Genomic DNA, 20,791 nt, shown 5'->3' with positions numbered 1-20,791 from the left:
GGATCTGGTGCCATGAACCTTCATTTGCAACTACTTAAATGTACCTCAAATGTATCTAGTCTGGTCATTGCAGTGACAGTCCTGGGATGGGGCCCATGCACCAGAGCTCCTTCTGGAGACCTATAAACATGAGCCATGAATCTGGCCAGTAAGTGTCACCCTTAAAAAATGACCACGACTCCCTCCCTTCCAGGGGCTGCAAACATTGCAGCACACCAAGCTCCAAGCCATTCTAGAGAGTCAACAACCTGACTTAAGGATCAAACCAGGAATCTTCTACATGGCAGTGCACAGCATTTGCCACCTGTGCCACCAAGTCAGCCCTCTGCAGCTCTTTATTTATTTAAACAATTCTTATTATTCACATCCTCAACCCCAAAATAACAAGTATCTAATAAAGTGGATGAGCGTTCAAGCTCTCATAGGTCCCTTCTTCAGATTGGACCATTCTCACTACAGTAGTAACTTTTGAGGGCCTTGGTGGTCTTTTTATTAATTAAAATTCAAAAGGATATAAATCAGATGGAGTCAGTCTAGAGGGTGGCTACTAAAATGGTCAGTTGTCTTCATTGTAAAGGTGAGAGATTTCATGTTCCAAACATGTATACCCTAGAGGAAAGGACCCAGAAAACAAATCGGAAGCCGATCCAAGGTTGCTGTGTAGCAGTAAACAAAGTGGAGATCGGTGTATAAGAAAGATCTTTATTGGAAATAGCCCGACTCTGGCCGAGTTTCACTCTTCAGACAAGAGCTGCCTCAGGGGCAAATTTCAACAGGGCCGATGTCACAATGTTGTGCTTCCGCTTTGTTTATGGCGGGTATAGTCAAGTTGTTCCTTCTTAATAATGTGGCAGACTGTGCCTCCATTTAAAAGAAATATGATCACCTGCGGTGTGTATCCAAATGGAGCTGCCACTGTGGCACAGATAGCCTACCACGTTTAACTTGGATTCAGTTTTTCAAACAGCCAGATGGACTAGAAATATATTTACACTCCAGAGATTTAAACATCGACACGATCCAGATCACACAGTCTGCTACATTATTAAGAAGGAACCACTTGACCATACCCGCCATAAACATAGCTGAAGCACAACATTGTGACATCGGCCCTGTCTTTTATTTGCGATATTTACTCCTGCTCGATATCTGGTATAAGTGATTTAAAACATGTCAAAAGTAAAAAAAAAAAAAAAAAAAAGACTGCAAGGGGATCTGGGTGAAATTCGGGGGACTTCAGGCTGAGGAAGCAAGAGGATCTTCACGAACCGCAGATGGACTGGGCGAACTCGTAGACTAATTGGTAAAACTGTGCGTGTGTTATAACATCCCTGACTTGCGTGTGCAAAAGCTGATTTACAGGGCATAAATGCATCTAAGAAACGCAAGTAAAATCAATTTGTGTAGCCTCTTTGAATTCAAAGTACAAACTTGTAGGTTTATCATTTGCGCATTCTTATCCGGCTAAATTACGATTTATCTGGCTATGTAGCGCCTTTGCCACAACTTGGACAAATTTGAACTTATCCGGATAAATAGAGCTTTTATTTTAGACTAATCTGGCTATCTTACATACCTGGATAAGTGCTAATTTGATGGACATGTAGCACTTTTCAGACTTAACCGGTTAAGTACAGAAACTTAATTACCTAAATTAGAACTTATCTGGATAAGTGCTGCCACTTTTCTGGATAAGTCTGAACTTGCACGTCACAGGTTTTAGATACACAAGCATGTGTGCGTGCATATGTACTCATATTTTATAATCTGCGCATATCATTTGCATGCAAGTTATAAACTGCAGTAGTAAATTCACATGTGCCCATATAAACACATATATGGGTGCACCTGAGCAGATTTGAAAGTTATCCTAAAAGGTGTTTTTGTTTTTTTTGTATAAACTTTTTAAGAAGATTTTTTATTTGAACATAAATCAACTCCTACAAGTGTAATGTATTAACTGTCAAAGGGTCACACTTGCTACAGTAACAGCAGGCAAGTATTAAACTCAATATGCCCTTCCCTTTCCTGACGTCCCTTCCAGTATCAGTGGTTTGGAAATGTGTACTGGACAATACAGGCTATGCAATCTGAGATAGGTACTAACAAATCACGAAAAGGCGTAAAGCAGGACCCAATAACATAGTTTCATAATTTTAAGAGCCCACGTGACTTAAATTAAGTTCCGGATATGGCAGCGATGAGTGCTCTAATCTCCTCTGGCAGAGTCTCTACAAAGGGAGTCCAAGTAGCAGCAAAGCCTCGCAAAAAGGACTGTGGTTTCATCTGAATAGATTGATTCCAGACAATTCCACCAACGTTTTGGTGCCAAAGACCGTCACTGGGCGAATTGGAATCCAGCCATTTCAACAAAATGCATTGTTTCCCATAAAGACAGCACTTACATAAAAGCACTTTCCCCCTCCTTCCCCCATCCCCTCTATATCAGAATCCATACCCAATAAGCATAATTCAACTGAACGTTGTAAAGAGGTCTCCCACCAGCAAGCAATCAAGTGGAAAATATTTTCCCAAAAGAGGCTTATCTGTGCACACTCTCATAATCCATGTAGTAAATTGGCAGCCAGGTGACTACATTTAGGACATTTACTATGTTCTGCTAACCCAGTTCTGAATACTCAATGAGGGGGAAAAAATCAGTCTGTGTAATATTCTGAATTGTAATTCTCTAAGTATTATACAATCAGTCCTCTTATATAGTTGACTACTGCAAATCTGTAATCTTCTTTAGAAGATCCCCACTCCAGATCTCTGCTAAAGAAATCAGAAGCCCATAGGATTAAATGGAGTGCAGTAGATTGTATAATGATGGCAATGTGTATTTATTTATTTGAAACTTTTTATATACCGGCATTAGTAAGCATACATCATACCGGTTCACATTGTAACTGAAAGGCTGAAATTACAATCAACGGGGAGGGGAAACAGGGAGGAATATACATAGAGCAGAGGGCAATGAAATTAAAGCAATAAAACTGTAACAGGCTATTTACAGGTCTATATATAAAGGCTTAAACAGGTTACTTACAGGAGTGTAGTTTTTTTTCTGTTAACCATGAAATAAAACCTTTGAAAGGTTCCCAAAGTGTAGGTCTTAACCCTCAATTGAAATAGTGACATAATAAAACGTCGTGTGCTCAAAATCCCATGTGAGAGATGCAGTAATCAAATGAGTGTATACTCTTAAGTGCTAATTTTAAAAGCCCTGAGCACGTGAAATCCAGGAGATATGCGTGTGGCTAGGCTGCGTGCGCACCGTGTGGCTCTTCAGAAGGCCTGCAGCCACGCACGTATTTCCCGGCACACGAAGAAACATGGTAAGACGAAAAAGGGGCGAGGTGGGACGGGACAGCGTCATTAAGGCACAATCCTTCACAAGCGTGCTCCAGGATCCGAGGGATGCGTAACTTGCTGCTGCTATGATCGCAGGTAAGTTTTTAAACAAATGCATGTTGATGAGGCTATTAGTTATTCACCCGAGATACTGAAAGTAAAATGTGCGGCCAATCCCTTTGGCAGGCGTTGATTTCTGAGCAGCACGAAAAGGTGTACAGAAAAGCAGAAAAAACTGCTTTTCTGTACACCCTCTGACTTAATATCGCTGGGAAATTAAGTTGGAGGAACCAAAAATGTTAAAAAGAAAAAGTAAAAAAAAAAAAAAAGTGCCAGCTGGTCAGGTTAGGAGAACGGACGCTCAATTTTACCGGCATCTGTTTTCCTAATCTATGGCTATCAGCGGGTTTGGAAAACCGACGCTTGTAAAATTAAGTGTCAGTTTCCTGAACCCACTGACGGCCATCTCTCCCGAGGAGAGATGACTGGACATGTGTTGTGGGAGCAGCGCTCAACATGGAGCACCCGTTCTCCTGTGCTTCTTATTGAACCAGCCTGTTAATTTGCAGATTGATAAATGGTAAGACTATGGTTTTCTGTTGGCTTTCAAGCTCCCTAAAAATAGCCAGCGTGTTTTCTGGCAAAAAATGTGGATTACCCCAAAGCGGCAGCAGAAAGGACAAATCTCATGGGAGGGTCATAAAAGATCTCGGTGATTTCCATGCATGTTGTGAAGCTGTAAGTTACAGGAAAATGTCCTGGGATAGAATTGTGAGGAGATCCTCAAAGGTTTTAAAATGTACTTTTTCCTCATAATGAATTGCTCTTTTTGGTTCTTTTCAATTTATGTATTGCCTCCATCCCTGCAGTATTTATCTGTACCCATGAACAATAAAGAAATACTTTAGGCCCGGATTTTTAAAAAGGTTATGCGCCGGGCCTATTTTAAAAGGCCTGGTCATGCGTGTATGTCCTGGGGCATCGGGGAGTGGGCGGGGCAGAGCTAGAGGCCATTTGCTGCTGTGCCGGGGGATCGCGTACCAGCAGGGTGCCAGCGCGTGCTACTTGCACCTGCCTCCACGCAGCCGCAACAGGTAAAATAAAAATTTGGGGAGGGGTTAGGTTAGGGGAAGGGGTAGGAAGATCAGGCTAGGGGGTAGGGAATGGGGGAAGGCCACTGGCGTTGGTGACGCAAGTTGCACAATTGTGCACTTCCTTGTGCGCGCCAACCCCCGATTTTATAACATGTGCACACCTGGCGTGCATGTTATAAAATTGCGCGTCCATGTGTGCCCGATGGGTAGTATGCGCACACGGACGTGCGCGCAACTTTATAAAATCTACCCCTTAATGTATTACTGTTGGGCTGATGAAGGGAGTGGGTCGGCCCATCCTTGTGGCTTTTCAGAGGAACCTGGGCTTGATTCCAACTTGGGGTTGGGGGATGCCACAAAGGCAGGGTTCTCAGCCTTCAGGGAGGATGGATTATAGTCATTATGCAATGGCAACATCTAGTGACTAGATTTAGGACCCTTGGCTCAAGATTGTTGCTGCAATGATTGGACTAAGTATGTTGGGAGAGGACATAAAATAGGAGTAAAAATATCCCTGGGTAGTTGCAAATGGAAATTCATGGCACCAGATCTTGATTGTATGAAATGTGCATAATTTGTGATCACCATTGCCAAATCATCAGGATGATTCATTGGTTGTTTTATCACAGTGCTTTTGTGAAAGTGAGAGAGAGAGAGAGAGAGAGAGAGAGAGAGAGAGAGAGAGAGAGAGAGAGAGAGAGAGAGAGAGAGAGAGACTTCCTGTAATGCCTGTGCCCTAGACAGGTATTTGTATCCCTATGGGAGGGCCACCTAGTAACTCGAGGTGGGGAATTAGGTATGAGCGTAGGGGGTTGGGGGCCACTTTCACATTCAACATGAGACCTACGGAAAGAACAGTGGTCTCTAGTGAAGATTTGCTGGCCGTCGGAGTGAGGAAACTCACTCCAAGAAGAGATTTGGGCAACGTTCTCTCCACCTAGCTTGTTGTTGCCCAGGTAGAGTGTCCATCAAGCTAGGTGGAGAGAACATTGTCCAAATCTCATCTTGGAGTGAGCTTCCTCATTCCGAAGGCCTTCAAATCTTCACAAGAGACCACTGTTCTGTTCGTACGTCTCACGTGGAATGTGAAAGTGGCCCCAACCCCCTACACTCTTACCTAAACCCCACCTCGAGTTACTAGGTGGGCCTCTCATAGGGATACAACTCTCTCTCTCACTTTACATATGCTCTGCCCCCAACTCTGCCCCCTGAATACCAAATTACACATTTGCATTCGCAAATCGCGTTAACGGCTGTTAGCGCGATTTGCGAATTTATCGCGCGTGGTAACTCCTTGGAAAATGAGGCCCTTTGTTTGTAATCTTCCGTATCTTCCATAGTTTCACTTTGTGCCTGTTTTGGTGAGGATTGACAATTTAAGTTATTCACCCAGCTCATGCCTTTGCTGCTAAATTGAAGCTTTGCCATGTTGACCTTGAAACTGAAGATTATTTCCTATTTTGCAGTCTGAAGGACAGGTTCTGAGAGAAGCATCCTACATCAATAGATCCTTGTCATTCCTGGAGCAGACTATTCTGGCTTTGACTGATCGCAAGAGGGAGCATATTCCCTTCCGGCAGTGCAAACTCACATATGCACTTAAGGATTCCTTAGGTGAGACAACCAGAAGTGATACAAATAACCCTGGAGAGAATGGTTGAAAGGTCTTCACAGTCCCAGGAGAATTATGCTCTAATAGCTTGAGATGTAGGCTGCCATCCAGTTTAAGACCTGGGTAACATAAATTTGGTAAGTTTATGTCAGTTTATAGGAGTATTTATTCATATCATAAAATCAACACACAATTTAGCTGTAAATGTCTGCTCAGAAACGACTCAGGAGTGGATTGCAGTCTGGGTTGAGGTAACATTTTCTGGACTGGGTTTGGTGTTCTTCCTGTCAGTAATGTCAAGTTTTTTTGCTTCCTTAAATATCTCAGTTCACTGAACTTTGAAAAAACAAACATTCCCAGTATATTCCTGAGATTAAGTCATTCATCTTAAAATTACTTTAGATCAAAGGATTATTAGGCACCAAACCAAAACTGACTGAATATAAATGAAAATGGAAGGAAAAACATGGGTATTTAGGTTCACGTTTGGAAGAATATCTCTGGAATTTCTTTGCCTGATAGCTAAAATTGCTCTGACTCTTCACAACTGGCTTATTTTTCTATTCATCTTCGGGGGGCAGGGTGGTACAGTCAGCTTGTACCTTGATCCTTAACACCTGCTAGGTATCGGCCAATGGAAAAGAACTGCAGCAAAAAAGGGAAACAGAGAAAAAATAGCAAAAATTAATTAAAACTGCTAAAAACTGGACAAAATTACAAAATTAATAGTTTTATCCCAGGACAAGCAGGATGCTAACCCTCACATATGGGTGACATCATTGATGGAGCCCTATCGGGGAAAACTTTCAAAGTTTCTAGAAACTTTTGACTGGCCTTGTGAGGCCACTGAGCATGCCCAGCATTTATTTATTTATTTAACATTTTTTCTATACCGACCTTCATGGTTAAAATACCATATCAGGACGGTTTACATCGAACAGGGGTAAAATAACTAGATAAAGGAAGAAAAACAAAGTTACATTACAACGAGGACTGTGAACTTGGAAGCTTAGGAAGCTAGAAGAGAAATATAAAGTTAAGTTAAAGGGAGAGAAACAAATTCCGGACTAGAGGTAGTCCAGACTAGAGATAGTCCACATGTTAGAGTCGGTATCCATGCTGTCAAGGTATTCAGAGGAGGGGAGGATCCATTAATCATGGGTAGATAACGCCTAATGTGTATCCCAGGGTTCTGGGAAGGCTTGGCGGAACAGCCACGTTTTGAGGTTTTTTTTTTTTTTTTTGAGTTTTGAGACAGGAGTCTCTCTTCAGTCTTCGTTTTTCCGCGCTGCTGTAGGCATCGCGGAGCAGGAGCCTTTGTGAATTTCCTCACAGTTTTTTGTCTGACTAAAAATCAGTTTTCATACCATTCATTTTCTCCCATACTGGGGTCTCTCAGGTTTTCCACCAGCTGGTGAGTAAATCTTGGTCTCTTTTTTACTCTTTGAGTAAAATTTTTTCCTCTCTTGTTTTTTCTCATTTCATCGACGGCCGTCGACTTAAAAATGGCCACGGGATTTAAAAAATGTCCCAACTGTAATCGGACAATGTCCATTACAGACCCACACTTCGAGTGTGTGCTTTGTTTGGGGGGAAAACACGACGTAACAACCTGTCCCAAATGTGCAGAAATGACCATGAAGGGGAGAAAGGCCCGCCAAGAAAAGATGGAGCAATTATTCCATCTACAACTTCTGCCATCTCCTTCCACATCGACTCAATCGTCTCCGGCCGAAGTCTCCAAACGCATAATTTTGAAAAAACGTCGTCCGGAAAGGTCCGGGGACCATCCATCACCAACATCATCGATAGCATCGACGAAGTCAGCGACCGAACACTGTTCAAAGCACCGCCATCGGCACCGACACCCATAGATACCAGAGGCGCTTCTCTCCCCAGAAGAATCGACCGCGAAACGGCCTAGGATCCAGGAAACTCTGGTACCTCCGACGCCGAGGCCTTCATCCCATGGCAACGCACCAGTTGTCGAACCTCCGCAGGGCTCTGTGGAAGGACCATCAACACCGCCACCTCGTACAGCTGCTCTGCCTGCACCAGCTGTTACTTAGGAATTGTCGGATTTCATCTGTCAAGCGGTGCTCCAGGCCTTAAAAGATCAGATGTCGATACTGGTGACTTCGCCGATGCCGTTGCCTTCGCCGATGCCGGTGCCTACACCAATGCCAGTGCCTACACCGATGGTGGTGCCTGCACCGATGCCGGTACTTGTACCGATGCCAGTGGTGCCTGCACCGATGCCGGTACTTGTACCGATGCCGGTGGTTCCACCGAAGCCGGTGCCCGCACCGATGCTGGTGCCTGCACAGATGCTGACAATCCCGCCGATGCCGGTGCCTGCACCGATGCTGGCACTACAGCCTAAGTCGATGCCAAGACGACTGTCGATGCCCGACCCGATGCCATCAATGCCGATGTCACCTGGGGCTCCAGGACATCCTGAATTTGCGCTGTACCAGCTTCTTATGAAGAGATTTGATGAAATAGCCAGTGCTTTTCCATCCAAGCCACGAGAAGAGATTCCTGGACGGATACCTATCGATGATCCGCAGCCAGATCCTTCAGGAATTCATCGTACACCAAGATCTTCTCCAATGTCTCCACATCAGGAAGATCCATATGATACATGGGATGACAGGCATACAGACACTTCCTTCGAAGGAGTTATGTCTGATCCTTCCCCTCCAGCAAAAAGGAAGAAATCTCCACCGGAGTATTTATCCTTTACCAACTTTATTCAGGATACGGCGGACACCATACCCTTTACTCTGATAGCTGAGGAGGATGCTAGACAGCAAACACTGGAGGTCCTCCAATTCGTAGATCCTCCAAAACAAGTTTTAGCTATACCTGTCCATGAAGTCCTCCTAGACTTACAGCATAGACTCTGGGAGCACCCATGCTCAGTACCTGCTGTCAATAAAAGAGTGGACACCACCTATTTGGTACAGTCTGTTCCCAGCTACCAAAAACCACAACTTCCACACCAATCAGTGGTTGTGGAATCAGCACAAAAGAAATCAAAATGAATAAGGCTGGATTCTTCCACTCCTCCAGTCAAGGGTCATAGAGTCTTAGATTCCCTGGGTAGAAACATTTATCAAGGAGCCATGTTAAACACAAAAATTGCATCATATCAATTGTACATGACTCAATATCAGAGGAATCTGTGGAAACAGATGTAGGAATTTTCAACTTCGTTACCACAGCAATACCAAGAAGCAGCCCAAGCAATCATTCACAAAGGACTTGAAGCTGGCAAGCACGAAGTCCGAGCCGCTTATGATAGTTTTGAAACAGCCTCCAGAGTAGCGGTATAAGTGCAAGACGCTGGGCATGGCTTAAAGCCTCGGACCTCAGGCCTGAAGTCCAGGAAAAGTTAGTGGATTTACCATGTGTTGGTGACAACCTCTTTGGCTCTAAAGTGTAAGATGCTGTGGCACAATTAAAGGAGCATACAGAAACCCTGTGCCAACTATTGTTAGTTCCACAGGATTCTGCTACCCCGTCCTCTCGCCGACCTCCAAGGAAGGAATCTAGACGACCCTTCTATCGACAGAGGTGTTATTATCCTCTAGCATCAAGGGGCAGATCGTCTAGGCCGCAGCAAAGAGCTCAGCCCAGACAACCTAGGGCTGCTAGGCCTCAACCTCCGCCGCAGACGGGACTTACTGCAGGCTTTTGAGGCCATTCCCAGAGACCAAAGCCATCTCTTCAATCCTCAACCAGATCCACCGGTAGGAGGCCGAGTATCCTCCTTCTACAACCATTGGGTACAAATAACAACAGACCAATGGGTACTCGCAATAATATCTCGAGGTTACCAACTCAATTTTCTCTCAACTCCAAGAGATTCTCCTCCGAGACCTCTTCCTCTAAGCGAAAGTCACATAATCCAATTACAAGTAGAATTATCCACCCTTCTGAATGCCAGAGCTGTGGAGCCGGTGCCCCGGACTCAGCAGGGCAGAGGATTCTATTCCCGCTATTTCCTCATTCCAAAGAAAACTGGAGGCCTACGTCCCATCCTAGACCTCAGAAATCTCAACAAATTTCTGAAGAAAGAAAAGTTCAGGATGGTCTCTCTAGGTACCATGCTTCCACTTCTTCAAACAGTAGATTGGCTTTGTTCTCTGGATCTTCAAGACGCTTATACTCACATTCCAATATTCCCTCCTCATCGCAAGTATCTGCACTTCATGGTGGGTCATCAACATTTCCAGTACAGAGTACCACCATTCGGACTTGCCTCTGCTCCCAGAGTATTCACCAAATGTCTGGCAGTAATAGCAGCACACTTACACAAGGAAAGTGTCCATGTCTTTCCCTATTTAGATGACTGGCTCATCAGAAATTAATCTCAACAAGGAGCACTGGCTTCTCTCAGTTGAACAATTACTCTACTTCACTCCATGGGCTTTCTCATCAATTATCAAAAGTCCCACCTCATTCTGTCTCACCTGCTTCAATTCATAGGAGTGGAATTGAACACCATACTTTCAAAAGATTTTCTACCCGGGAATCAGGCAGACACACTTTCCCTACTGGCAAACTCGCTTCACTAAAAGAAACAAACAACAGTTCATCAGTTTCTAACCTTACTAGGCCACATGGCCTCCACAGTTCATGTCACTCCTATGGCAAGGCTAGCCATGAAGGTAACTCAATGGACTTTAAGGTCACAATGGATCCAAGCCATTCAACCACTGTCCTCTCCAATTCAAGTAACCCACCAGCTACATTCATCTCTACTTTGGTGGGCGAACAAGGACAACTTGCGCAAGGGCCTACCCTTCCAACAACCAGTCCCACAGATGACTTTAACTACAGATGCATCCACCTTAGGTTGGGGAGCTCACAAAAACTCGAAGCAACATTTCAAATAAATTTTCTGGAACTTCGAGCTATACGTTATGCGCTACATGTGTTCAAGGACTGCCTTTCACACAAGACTGTTCTGATCCAAACGGACAACACAGTAGCCATGTGGTACATCAACAAACAGGGAGATACGGGCTTGTATCTCCTTTGTCAAGAAGCCGCTCAAATTTGGGACTGGGCCCTGACACATTCCATGTTTCTCCGGGCCACTTATCTAGCAGGGCATCCACAATATAGTTGCAGATCGCCTCAGTCATCAGTTCCAACCACACGAGTGGTCCCTGGATCCCTCAGTAGCGACCAGGATCTTTCAGTGTTCGGGGCAACCAATAATAGACCTCTTTGCATCTCACCTGAATCGCAAAGTGGACAAGTTCTGCGCCCTCCACAGACAGAAATACCAGCCAGCCAAGGACGCCTTTGCTCGCCCTTGGAACTCAGGCCTTCTATATGCATATCCTCCGATACCGCTAATAACCAAAACTCTAGTGAAGCTGCAACAGGACAAGGGGTCCATGATTCTCATAGCCCCGTATTGGCCTCGACAAGTATGGTTTCCCACGCTTCTAGATCTCTCGATCAGAGAACCAATTCGCCTGGGTGTAGCTCCCAATCTCATAACTCAGGATCCCTGACAGCATGGATGTTGAAAGCTTGATCTTACAACTGCTCAATCTTTCAACCAATGTCTCTCAAGTGCTGATAGCGTCACTAAAACCTTCAACACGAAAGAATTATTATTCAAAATGGAAAAAGTTTACTTTGTGGTGCAGACAAAAGAGTATTGATCTTTTCTCCTGCCCCACAACTTCCCTACTAGGCTATTTATGCCATCTTTCAGACTCTGGTCTCCAGACATCATCTGTAAGAGTGCACCTAAGTGCAATCTCAGCTTACCATAACAAGATGGGAGATGCACCAATATCCACACATTCTCTCGTCAGTAGATTTATGAGAGGTTTAATTCGCCTTAAACCACCGATTCGGCCACCAGTCACAGAATGGGACCTGAATCTAGTCTTATCAAGGCTCATGCATTCTCCCTTTGAATCCATGAACTCCTGTGATCTTAAATTTCTTACATGGAAGACTGTCTTCCTCATAGCCATTACATCGGCTAGAAGAGTTAGTGAGTTACAAGCACTTGTCACGTACTCACCCTATACAAAATTCCTACATGACAGAGTGGTTCTCCGGACACATCCAAAATTCCTCCCCAAGGTAGTTACGGAATTCCACTTGAACCAATCCATAGTGTTACCCACATTCTTTCCAAGGCCTCGTTCTCACGAAGGAGAATGGGCCTTACATACCTTGGACTGTAAACGTGTGCTGGCGTTTTACTTAGACCGCACTGCGGTCCATAGAAAATCTACTCAACTCTTTGTATCTTTTGATCCAAACAAACCAGGAAAACCAGTGGGTAAACATAATCTATCCAATTGGCTAGCAGATTGCATACAGTTTTGCTATGAAAAAGCAAACTTCCTCTCCAAAGATGAGTAAAGGCGCATTCAGTAAGAGCGTATCTTATAAAATCCAGCGTACATTTGTTCGCGCCTGGTGCGTGAACAAAAGTACACGCGCGCGTATGTTTTTAAAATCTACCCCTTTGCCTTTATTACTGACAAGGATAATATTATGACATTTTTTTTCCGAAGTAGAACTAAGACTTTTTACGGACAACGAATTTGAATTTTTCCCAATTTAATAAAAAATACACAGTTACGCAGGAAAACTTTTTAGCATTAAAGAAAGAGGTTGTAGACAAAGGGGGTTTCTTTTTATTAAAATACCCATGCAGATGTGAGTTAAATTGGGAGGAAAAGATTATTCTTTTCTGGATCCTGAACAATTGAAAAGCCTTCTTGGGAATTAGGATAATCGGTAGATAGTACAAGTTAGGGGTATCATTGTACTTTCTTAAGTTATTAATTACAATCTAGAAATTATTTTCTCATTTATCCAGCTATTTCAGGTAAAGAAGAATTCTTTTATTTTCCTGTGTTTAATCAGAATAACAGTATAATGAATATCTGGTTCTCTTTGTTTGATTTGGATGATATGATTTTTTTTTTTTTTTGCTATACTGTCTCTGTAATTATAAATAACAAGTTATACTTGTAATGATATTGTGAAAATTCATAAATAAATAATAAAAAAACAAAAAACAAAAAAAACAGTATATGTCTATGTAAAAATCCAAAGGTACTCATGCTGTTTATTCTTCTAACCTAAACATGGTCCCCGGGATTGTCTCTTTGTAATCTGGCTAAAGCCATGCATGCTTTGAAAGCCAGCACATACTTCTAGGAGAAGAGAGTACAATTTTCCCCGTAGGGCTATCCAGCCAAGTAAATACCTCTGAAAATTGTTTACTAGAGTATATTTTTACTGAGGTGCTGCGGACTTAGAAAGCCATATTAGATAAAATGTTCTTTGCTAAAATAATAATACTCTGTGCCCTTGGAAGAAAAAAGCAGATGTCTAATAAATAGTTGTTTTATACATAATTCAGAATTCTGTATCCCACACTCATGAGATTCCAATCCCTGCTGAATTTATCAGGGAGCTAAGTGCTGCTGTGGTTGCTTTAGGAGAGGTTGAATAGATTGCTGGAAGTTAAATCAGGTGCTCCATCCACATCCAGGAGCAAGTCCTGATGCTATGCAGAATCTAAAGTTTTATTTAAACATTATTTTCCCCATCTTAGGTTGTATAACAATATATTTATATGTACTGTACCTTGAGCATAGGTTTGGAAAACTGAGTAATTAAATCCAAATATTAAATCAGCATTATATACCACTAAGTGGTATTTTAGCCTAGCTGAGAATTTTAGTCAGTACAAGTGCTGCTTTAATCCATCTGCTATAAAGAATCCAAAGAAAACTCTTTAAAAGTTTAATTACTGTATTGAGAGCTCTGATATTTTGATAAAGGACTTAACTTTCTGTCTTTTCATTGGGTATGTTACCCGAAAGCCAGCATTTATTATATTCTAAAATTCCAAATATTAAAGTATCATAAAAATATTTATCTGTGTAGTCTGTATTAGCAAGCATATATTTATTTGTGTAAAATGTTATTCAAGCTAGTGGATGTCAGACACACCTTGTTATGATACCTAGAGGTTACTAACAGTTTTAGATTGTCGTATCAACTTTTTGTGCTGTGGAGTGGTGCAAAAAATGGTCAGAAGGCTTTGAAGGCCACGATTACACGTTGGTTGAAGGAAGCCATTGGTTCCACTTTTAATTTGTCACGGTCGTCCTGTCCCGGAGAGATTAAGGGCTCATTCAATCCAGTCCTCCTGGGCAGAATGTCAACTAGTGTCCAGGCAAGAGATTTGCAGGGCGGCAACTTGGAAATCTTTGCATACCTTTGCCAGACACTATAGATTGGACGTTCATGCGCCAGAAGTTGCTAGTTTCAGAGAGAGCATCCTTCGAGCGGGACTCTCACAATCCCATCCAGGTTAGGGAAGCTTTGGTACATCCCAGGAGTCTGGACTGATCTGGGTACATACAGGAAAATTGAAAATTGGTTATTACCTGCTAATTTTCATTCCTGTAATACCACAGATCAGTCCAAAGTCCCGCCCATGGTTGAGTGGTGAGTGTACATTTAGAGAGTCCACTCAATTTGTCCTTTGTACTTTATTGTCTGAAGAATAGCACAGGTTTTTTTTTACCTCTGTAAGTTTTCAAGATTGTTTATGGTTATATGTTGCTTCCTCTTCTCGTTCGAGGGTTATTGATTCTAAAATTTGTTGGATGTGTTGCTGTATCACCTTGAATACATAGTAATACTGAGGGACGGCAAGTGCTACATCAGGTTATGTGCCGGTGGCTGTGAAAATTTCTCTGTCTCCATCTGCTAGTAGGGAGGCAAAACCAAGGAGTCTGGACTGATCTGTGGTACTACAGGAATGAAAATGAGTAGGTAAGAACATGCACTTTGCTTGCAGGGCCATCATTATTATTCAGTGGAACTTGTTAGGGTACTATTTGGAGTTGATATTTTTTTTATTCATTTGTTTGACTTCTTCAAAAGTTACTATCATTATTTTGGATTATGAAGATTTTATTTGTGCTATTATGGAATAAAAATGATTTAAAAAAAAAGAAAATGAAATTAATGAGTTTCATTTTCAAAAGCAATTACGGACTGATGCAATAAAAGCCTGTGGTAAAACGACCACCAGTGTTGAGTGTCTGTTTTCCTAACACGCGAACATCCACAGTCCCTAGACGCCCGATGCAGTATGTAAATTAGTGGCCATGCTAAAAAGGATGCACTGGGGACAAATTATTCATTCCTAGCACTCAAATGCATCAGGCGCCCTGGAGGTGTGGCTCCGGATAACTCACACATAATATACATGCACACGTACAGCGTGTATATTGTGTGCTCACAATTTTTTTGTTATCAAGTCCTTCCTTTTTTCTTAAATTTCAATTCCCACAAGCAGTGGATCTTAGTATCACAATGATACTAAATAGGAAGAACTACTGTTTTTTTCTTGAGCCCTTAGCTCGCGGTATGACTTAACGCCAGTTCCAGGGCTGACATTAAGTTTGCCACTTTAATAAGTGTGTGTTGGGTGCTGGGGTATTTCTGCATCGGGGATAATAGCCAATAGCCTCTTCTCACAGAACAAGCAGGATGGTAGTCCTCACATATGGGTGACATCACAGGATGGAGCCCAATCACAGAACACTTTTGTCAGTTTCTAGAACTTTGACTGGCACCTACTGGGCATGCCCAGCATGGCAGTAAACCTGTAGCCAGCAGGGGTCCCTCTTCAGTCTTCTTTTTTCCACGCAGCAGTAGCCACGCGGGTTAAGGAGCTCCACAGAGATTCCTGACAGGAATTTTCCTCACAGAATTACTAAAAACTTTCATACCCCACAGGAGTCCCTCTTTCGAATTTTTGTCTCAGTGGTACTCTGGTAAGATTTTACCTGTTTTCGGTCGATTCCCGTCGAGTTTGGCCCTCGTGGCCTACTGGCCGTCGACTGTACCTCGGCTCAATTTTTTTTAGAGGCCATGGCGACGGGGTTCCATCTGTGCCCAGACTGTACTCGCACCATGTCTATAAAGGGACCCTCATAAAGTCTGTGTAATGTGTCTTGGGTGCGAACATGATGTCTTGACCTGCAACAAATGTGCCCTTATGACACCTAAAGTTCGCAAGGCCAGAATGGAGAAAATGGAACTTCTCTTCTGTTCTCAGACCCCGACACCGTCCATTGCATCGACGTCGTCCGAACCGGCACCGTCCACTTCGCGCCAGTATCGGCCACCGGCCGGTGACCACCCGGCGTTGACGACTTCTTGGCCTTTGACTTCCTCTACCCTTCCTCAGGACCAAGGGGATTGTAGAGAGAAACATCGGCATCAAAACCGGAAGTCTCAGACCATCGAGGAAAAAAAGTCATCGACCTCGCCATCGTCCGAGCCGCCATCGAAGAAACCCCGTCCAGAAAAAGCACCGACCCTTTCTGTGACTGGGTCACTGAGGCAACCCTCACCCAGATGGTTATCGGGAGCCGCCACTCCGCCTTTAACGGTGGTCCCTCCGGCTATGCCTCTGCCTCCTTCTTCCCTTCCGGAGCCGGGGCTGTTTGCTCCAGGTCTCCGTGAAGAACTGGACCAGATGTTTCAGGAGGCCATCGATAAGGCGATGCACAGATTCCAAGGTCCCCTGGCGCCGAAATCGGTGCAGGTTGCGGAACCGACCATCGATCCCATTCTGGCAGCATTGGCACTGCTGCTCTTGAAGATGGAAGCGCTTCTAGAAGCTTTTCCACCAATGGATCCTGTGTCACCGATGGCTCCAGTACCTTCCCCGCTTACCCTGTCATCGGGAGGGGAAACACCGTTCTGCATTCCTCCATCAGGAGTCCTGCTGATGCCTCAACCATCGATGCCAATGCGCCCATCGGCACCACCGATTCATCCATCGATGCCCTCGATGCCTGCACCGGTGTCCTCGATGCCTTCATCTGTTCCTCCAGTACTTCCCTTGATGCCTTCAGAGCCTAGACCGGGACCTTCAGGAATATCATCGTCCCATCCTTCTCAGGTTCCTAGTGGGGCAGGTGCTGATCCTTATGACACCTGGACCGACGATTCTTCTCAAGACACCGATGACTTGCCATCGCCACCTTCTCCTACTGAAAGCAGGAAGCGTTCCTCTCCAGAGGACCTATCCTTCATAAATTTTGTGAAGGAAATGTCTGAATTGGTTCTCTTCCAATTGCAGACTGAACAAGATAACAGACATCAAATGATGGAGTTGTTACAATTCCTAGATGCTCCCAAGGAAATAACCTCCATCCCTATTCACCAGGTTCTTTTGGATCTTCTCAAAAAGAACTGGGAACACCCTGGTTCTGTTACTCCAGTCAATGGAAAAGCTGATACCACTTATTTGGTCCAGTCAGCCCCAGGTTTCCAGAAACCCCAGCTGGATCACCAATCTGTGGTTGTAGAATCTGCCCAAAAAAGTACAAAAAGAGCAAAACCTCACTGTTCCTTTCCCCCAGGTAAGGAACAGAAATTCCTGGATGCCATTGGCCGGCGTGTCTTCCAGGGATCAATGCTTATCTCTTGAATAGCCTCCTACCAGCTGTATATGACCCAGTACAACAGGGTCTTATTCAAGCAGATACAGGACTTTGCAGAGTCCCTGCCTCAGCAATTCCAGGAACAACTTCTAACCCTAGTACATAAGGGTTTTGAAGCAGGGAAGCATGAAATAAGATCCTCGTATGATATCTTTGACACTGCTTCCAGGGTATCTGCAACTGCTATTTCTGCAAGAAGATGGGCCTGGCTTAAGTCTTCGGACTTGCGCCCTGAAGTACAAGACAGATTATCTGATCTGCCCTGCATAGGCGACAATCTGTTTGGCGAACAGATTCAGTGGACAGTGGCGAAACTCAAGGACCATCATGAGACCCTTCACCAGCTCTCTCTGATGCCCTCTGAGTATTCGCTCCCACCTGAGCTCAGGCTGGAACATTGCCCAATCACGTTCAAAAAAAGACTCAAGACTTTGCTGTTCAGCCAAGCTTTCCCATAATTTCAAGTTGCTTCACAGCTTCCTCAAACTGTCCCTACCCATGGCCCATTCTCATGTTTAATCAGCCATATTAACTTTTCCCTCTCCCCCTCCATTACTCAACTCCCCCCACATTCAGCTTGAAACCCCTCAAGTCCACCTCCTTCTACCTGTACACATTGTTTTTTTTCCTAGTTATGTTTATCCAAGTTGTTCTCCTCCTTGTTCTTTGTAAGACATATTATTGTCATTATTTATTTGCCTGTTGGAATGTAAACCAGAGTGATAAGTAACTCTGTTACCTGAACCTCGGTATAAAAAAAAGTTATAAATAAATAAATAAATATTCCTCCAAACAGCCTTTCAGGAAGGATACTAACAAGACATTCTTCTGTCCAAAGAAGTCCTATCCGCCACAGTCTAGGACTCGTTTCATGAGACCTTTCCAAAAGGCCCAGTCTCGTCAACCTCGTAAACAAAAGCCACAAGCAGCTCCTCAGCTGGGCCCTGCTTCTGGTTTTTGACTCCTGCATAGAGAGCAGCAGCCAGTTTCCATTGCCTCAGATACCAGTGGGAACACGATTGTACATTTCACCAACAAGTGGCACACAATCACCTCAGACCAGTGGGTCCTTGCCATAATCTCTCAAGGTTATCGCCTGAACTTTCTCTCCATTCCACCGGACTCCCCACCTCTACCGGCATTGGGAACATCTGACCACTTACTACTCCTGGAGCAGGAGGTATCCCTCCTTCTCCAGTCCAGAGCAATAGAACCAGTATCTTACTCTCAACAAGGCCAAGGATTCTATTCCCGGTACTTTCTAATCCCCAAAAAATCGGGTGGTGTTTGTCCAATCCTGGACCTACGTGCCCTCAACAAGTACCTCCAATGAGAAAAGTTCAGGATGGTAACCTTGGGTTCCCTCCTTCCTCTTCTGCAAAGAGGAGACTGGCTCCGCTCTCTCGATCTCCAAGATGCGTACATGCACATTGCGATAAATCCATCTCATCACAGGTTCCTGAGATTTCTAGTAGGCTCCAAGCACTGTCAATACCGAGTGCTCCCATTTGGCCTGGCATCTGCACCACGAGTCTTCACCAACTGCCTCGTAGTAGTAGTAGCCTTCCTCAGGACTCAAGGTGTTCACGTCTACCTCTATCTAGTCGATTGGTTGATCAGGGCTCCCACTCAGCAAGCTGCTCTGTCGTCCCTACGTTTTACTTTACAGACTATGATTTTGCTAGGATTTCTCATCAACTATGCAAAATCCTGCTTATTCCCATCTCAAACTTTATGATTCATAGGGGCAGACTTGGACACCTTGCAGGCAAAGGCATTTCTGCCTCGACAGCGAGCTCTCACTCTCATCTCCCTCGCACACCAGCTACAGTCTCAGCAACCCATGACTGCACACCACTTCCTCATCCTATTGGGACCCATGGCATCCTCAGTACAGGTTACCCCAATGGCCCGCTTGGCCATGAGAGTCATGCAGTTGACTCTAAGGTCACAATGGACTTAGTCCGTACAACATCTATCTAACACTGTCCACATCACCGACTAACTCTGTCAGTCTCTAGCCTGATGGAAAAATCAGATCAATCTCCTCCAAGGCCTGGCCCTTCCAGGCTCCAGACCCTCAAATCATTCTCACCACTGATGCTTCCAACCTTGGCTGGGGAGCCCATGTGGCCAATTTGCAAACACAAGGAACTTGGTCTCCAGAGGAAGCCAAACACCAAATCAATTTCTGGAGCTTCGAGCAATCAGATATTCTCTCAGGGTTTTTCAGGATCGCCTTTCCAATCAGGTCATCCTGATTCAGACGGACAACCAGGTGGCCATGTGGTACATCAACAAACAGGGAGGTACGGGCTCCTTCCTACTGTGTCAGGAAGCTGCGCAGATATGGGCGGAGGCCCTCTCCCACTCGATGTACTTCAGGGCCACCTACTTGCCGGGAGTGGACAATATGTTGGCGGACAACTTAAGTCGCGCTTTTCATCTGCACGAGTGGTCCCTCAACCCCTCAGTAGCAGACGCAATATTCCAACGTTGGGGTCATCCTCGCATAAACCTCTTTGCGTCACCTCAAAACTGCAAGGTAGAGAACGTTTGCTCTCTCATTCTCAGCCAACACTCACAGCCAAGAGATGCGTTCTCCCTCTCATGGGCAACCGGTCTCCTATACGCATTCCCTCCACTTCCACTTCTCTTGAAGACTCTCGTGAAGTTACGTCAGGACAAAGAATGCATGATCTTGATAGCACCTCACTGGCCTCACCAAGTGTGGTATCCAGTACCTCAGGATCTCTCCATTCGCAGGCACATTCCCTTGGGAATGGACCCGCTTCTGATCACTCAGAACGGCAAGTGCCTACGCCACCCCAATCTTCAAGCTTTGTCCCTGACGGCCTGGATGTTGAAAGGTTAATTCTTCAGCTACTTAACCTTTCGGAGCCAGTTTCCCATGTCTTGATTGCTTCACGGAAGCCTTCCATGAGAAAGTCTTACCTTTACAAATGGAACAGGTTTAAGTCATGGTGTTCTTCTCAATCCCTTGATCCCTTTACCTGTTCCACCACAAAGTTTCTAGACTCTCTCTGGCACTTGTCAGAATCAGGTCTAAAAACTTCCTCCATCAGAATGCATGTCAGTGCGGTGGCCGCCTTCCATAAAGGTGTCGGGGATGTTCCTATTTCATTACAACCCCTAGTAACACGTTTTCTGAAAGGCTTGCTTCACCTCAAGCCTCC

The 20,791-nt window shown here is 44.4% G+C and overlaps 1 protein-coding gene and 1 long non-coding RNA gene across 6 annotated transcripts in view; one reads left to right on the top strand and one right to left on the bottom strand.

The window, feature by feature from the left end:
* KIF9 (kinesin family member 9) overlaps window positions 1–20,791 on the top strand; it is a 252,053-nt gene that overhangs the window by 108,809 nt on the left and 122,453 nt on the right. For all 5 annotated transcript variants that reach the window (XM_029588252.1, XM_029588254.1, XM_029588251.1 and 2 more), the window contains exon 8: window positions 5,915–6,062. In XM_029588252.1, the coding sequence (XP_029444112.1) occupies window positions 5,915–6,062 (148 nt within the window). The remainder of the gene's footprint in view (window positions 1–5,914; window positions 6,063–20,791) is intronic.
* The window catches only part of LOC115084007, a 30,089-nt gene continuing 15,486 nt past the window's right edge, over window positions 6,189–20,791 (bottom strand). The window contains exon 3 of the long non-coding RNA XR_003854442.1: window positions 6,189–6,705. This is a non-coding gene — a long non-coding RNA (uncharacterized LOC115084007). The remainder of the gene's footprint in view (window positions 6,706–20,791) is intronic.

Source organism: Rhinatrema bivittatum, chromosome 2, assembly GCF_901001135.1.
Source record: "Rhinatrema bivittatum chromosome 2, aRhiBiv1.1, whole genome shotgun sequence".
Lineage (NCBI taxonomy): Eukaryota > Metazoa > Chordata > Amphibia > Gymnophiona > Rhinatrematidae > Rhinatrema > Rhinatrema bivittatum.
The sequence above is the reverse complement of the archived record's forward strand: the minus strand, read 5'-3'. Positions and strand labels throughout refer to the sequence as shown.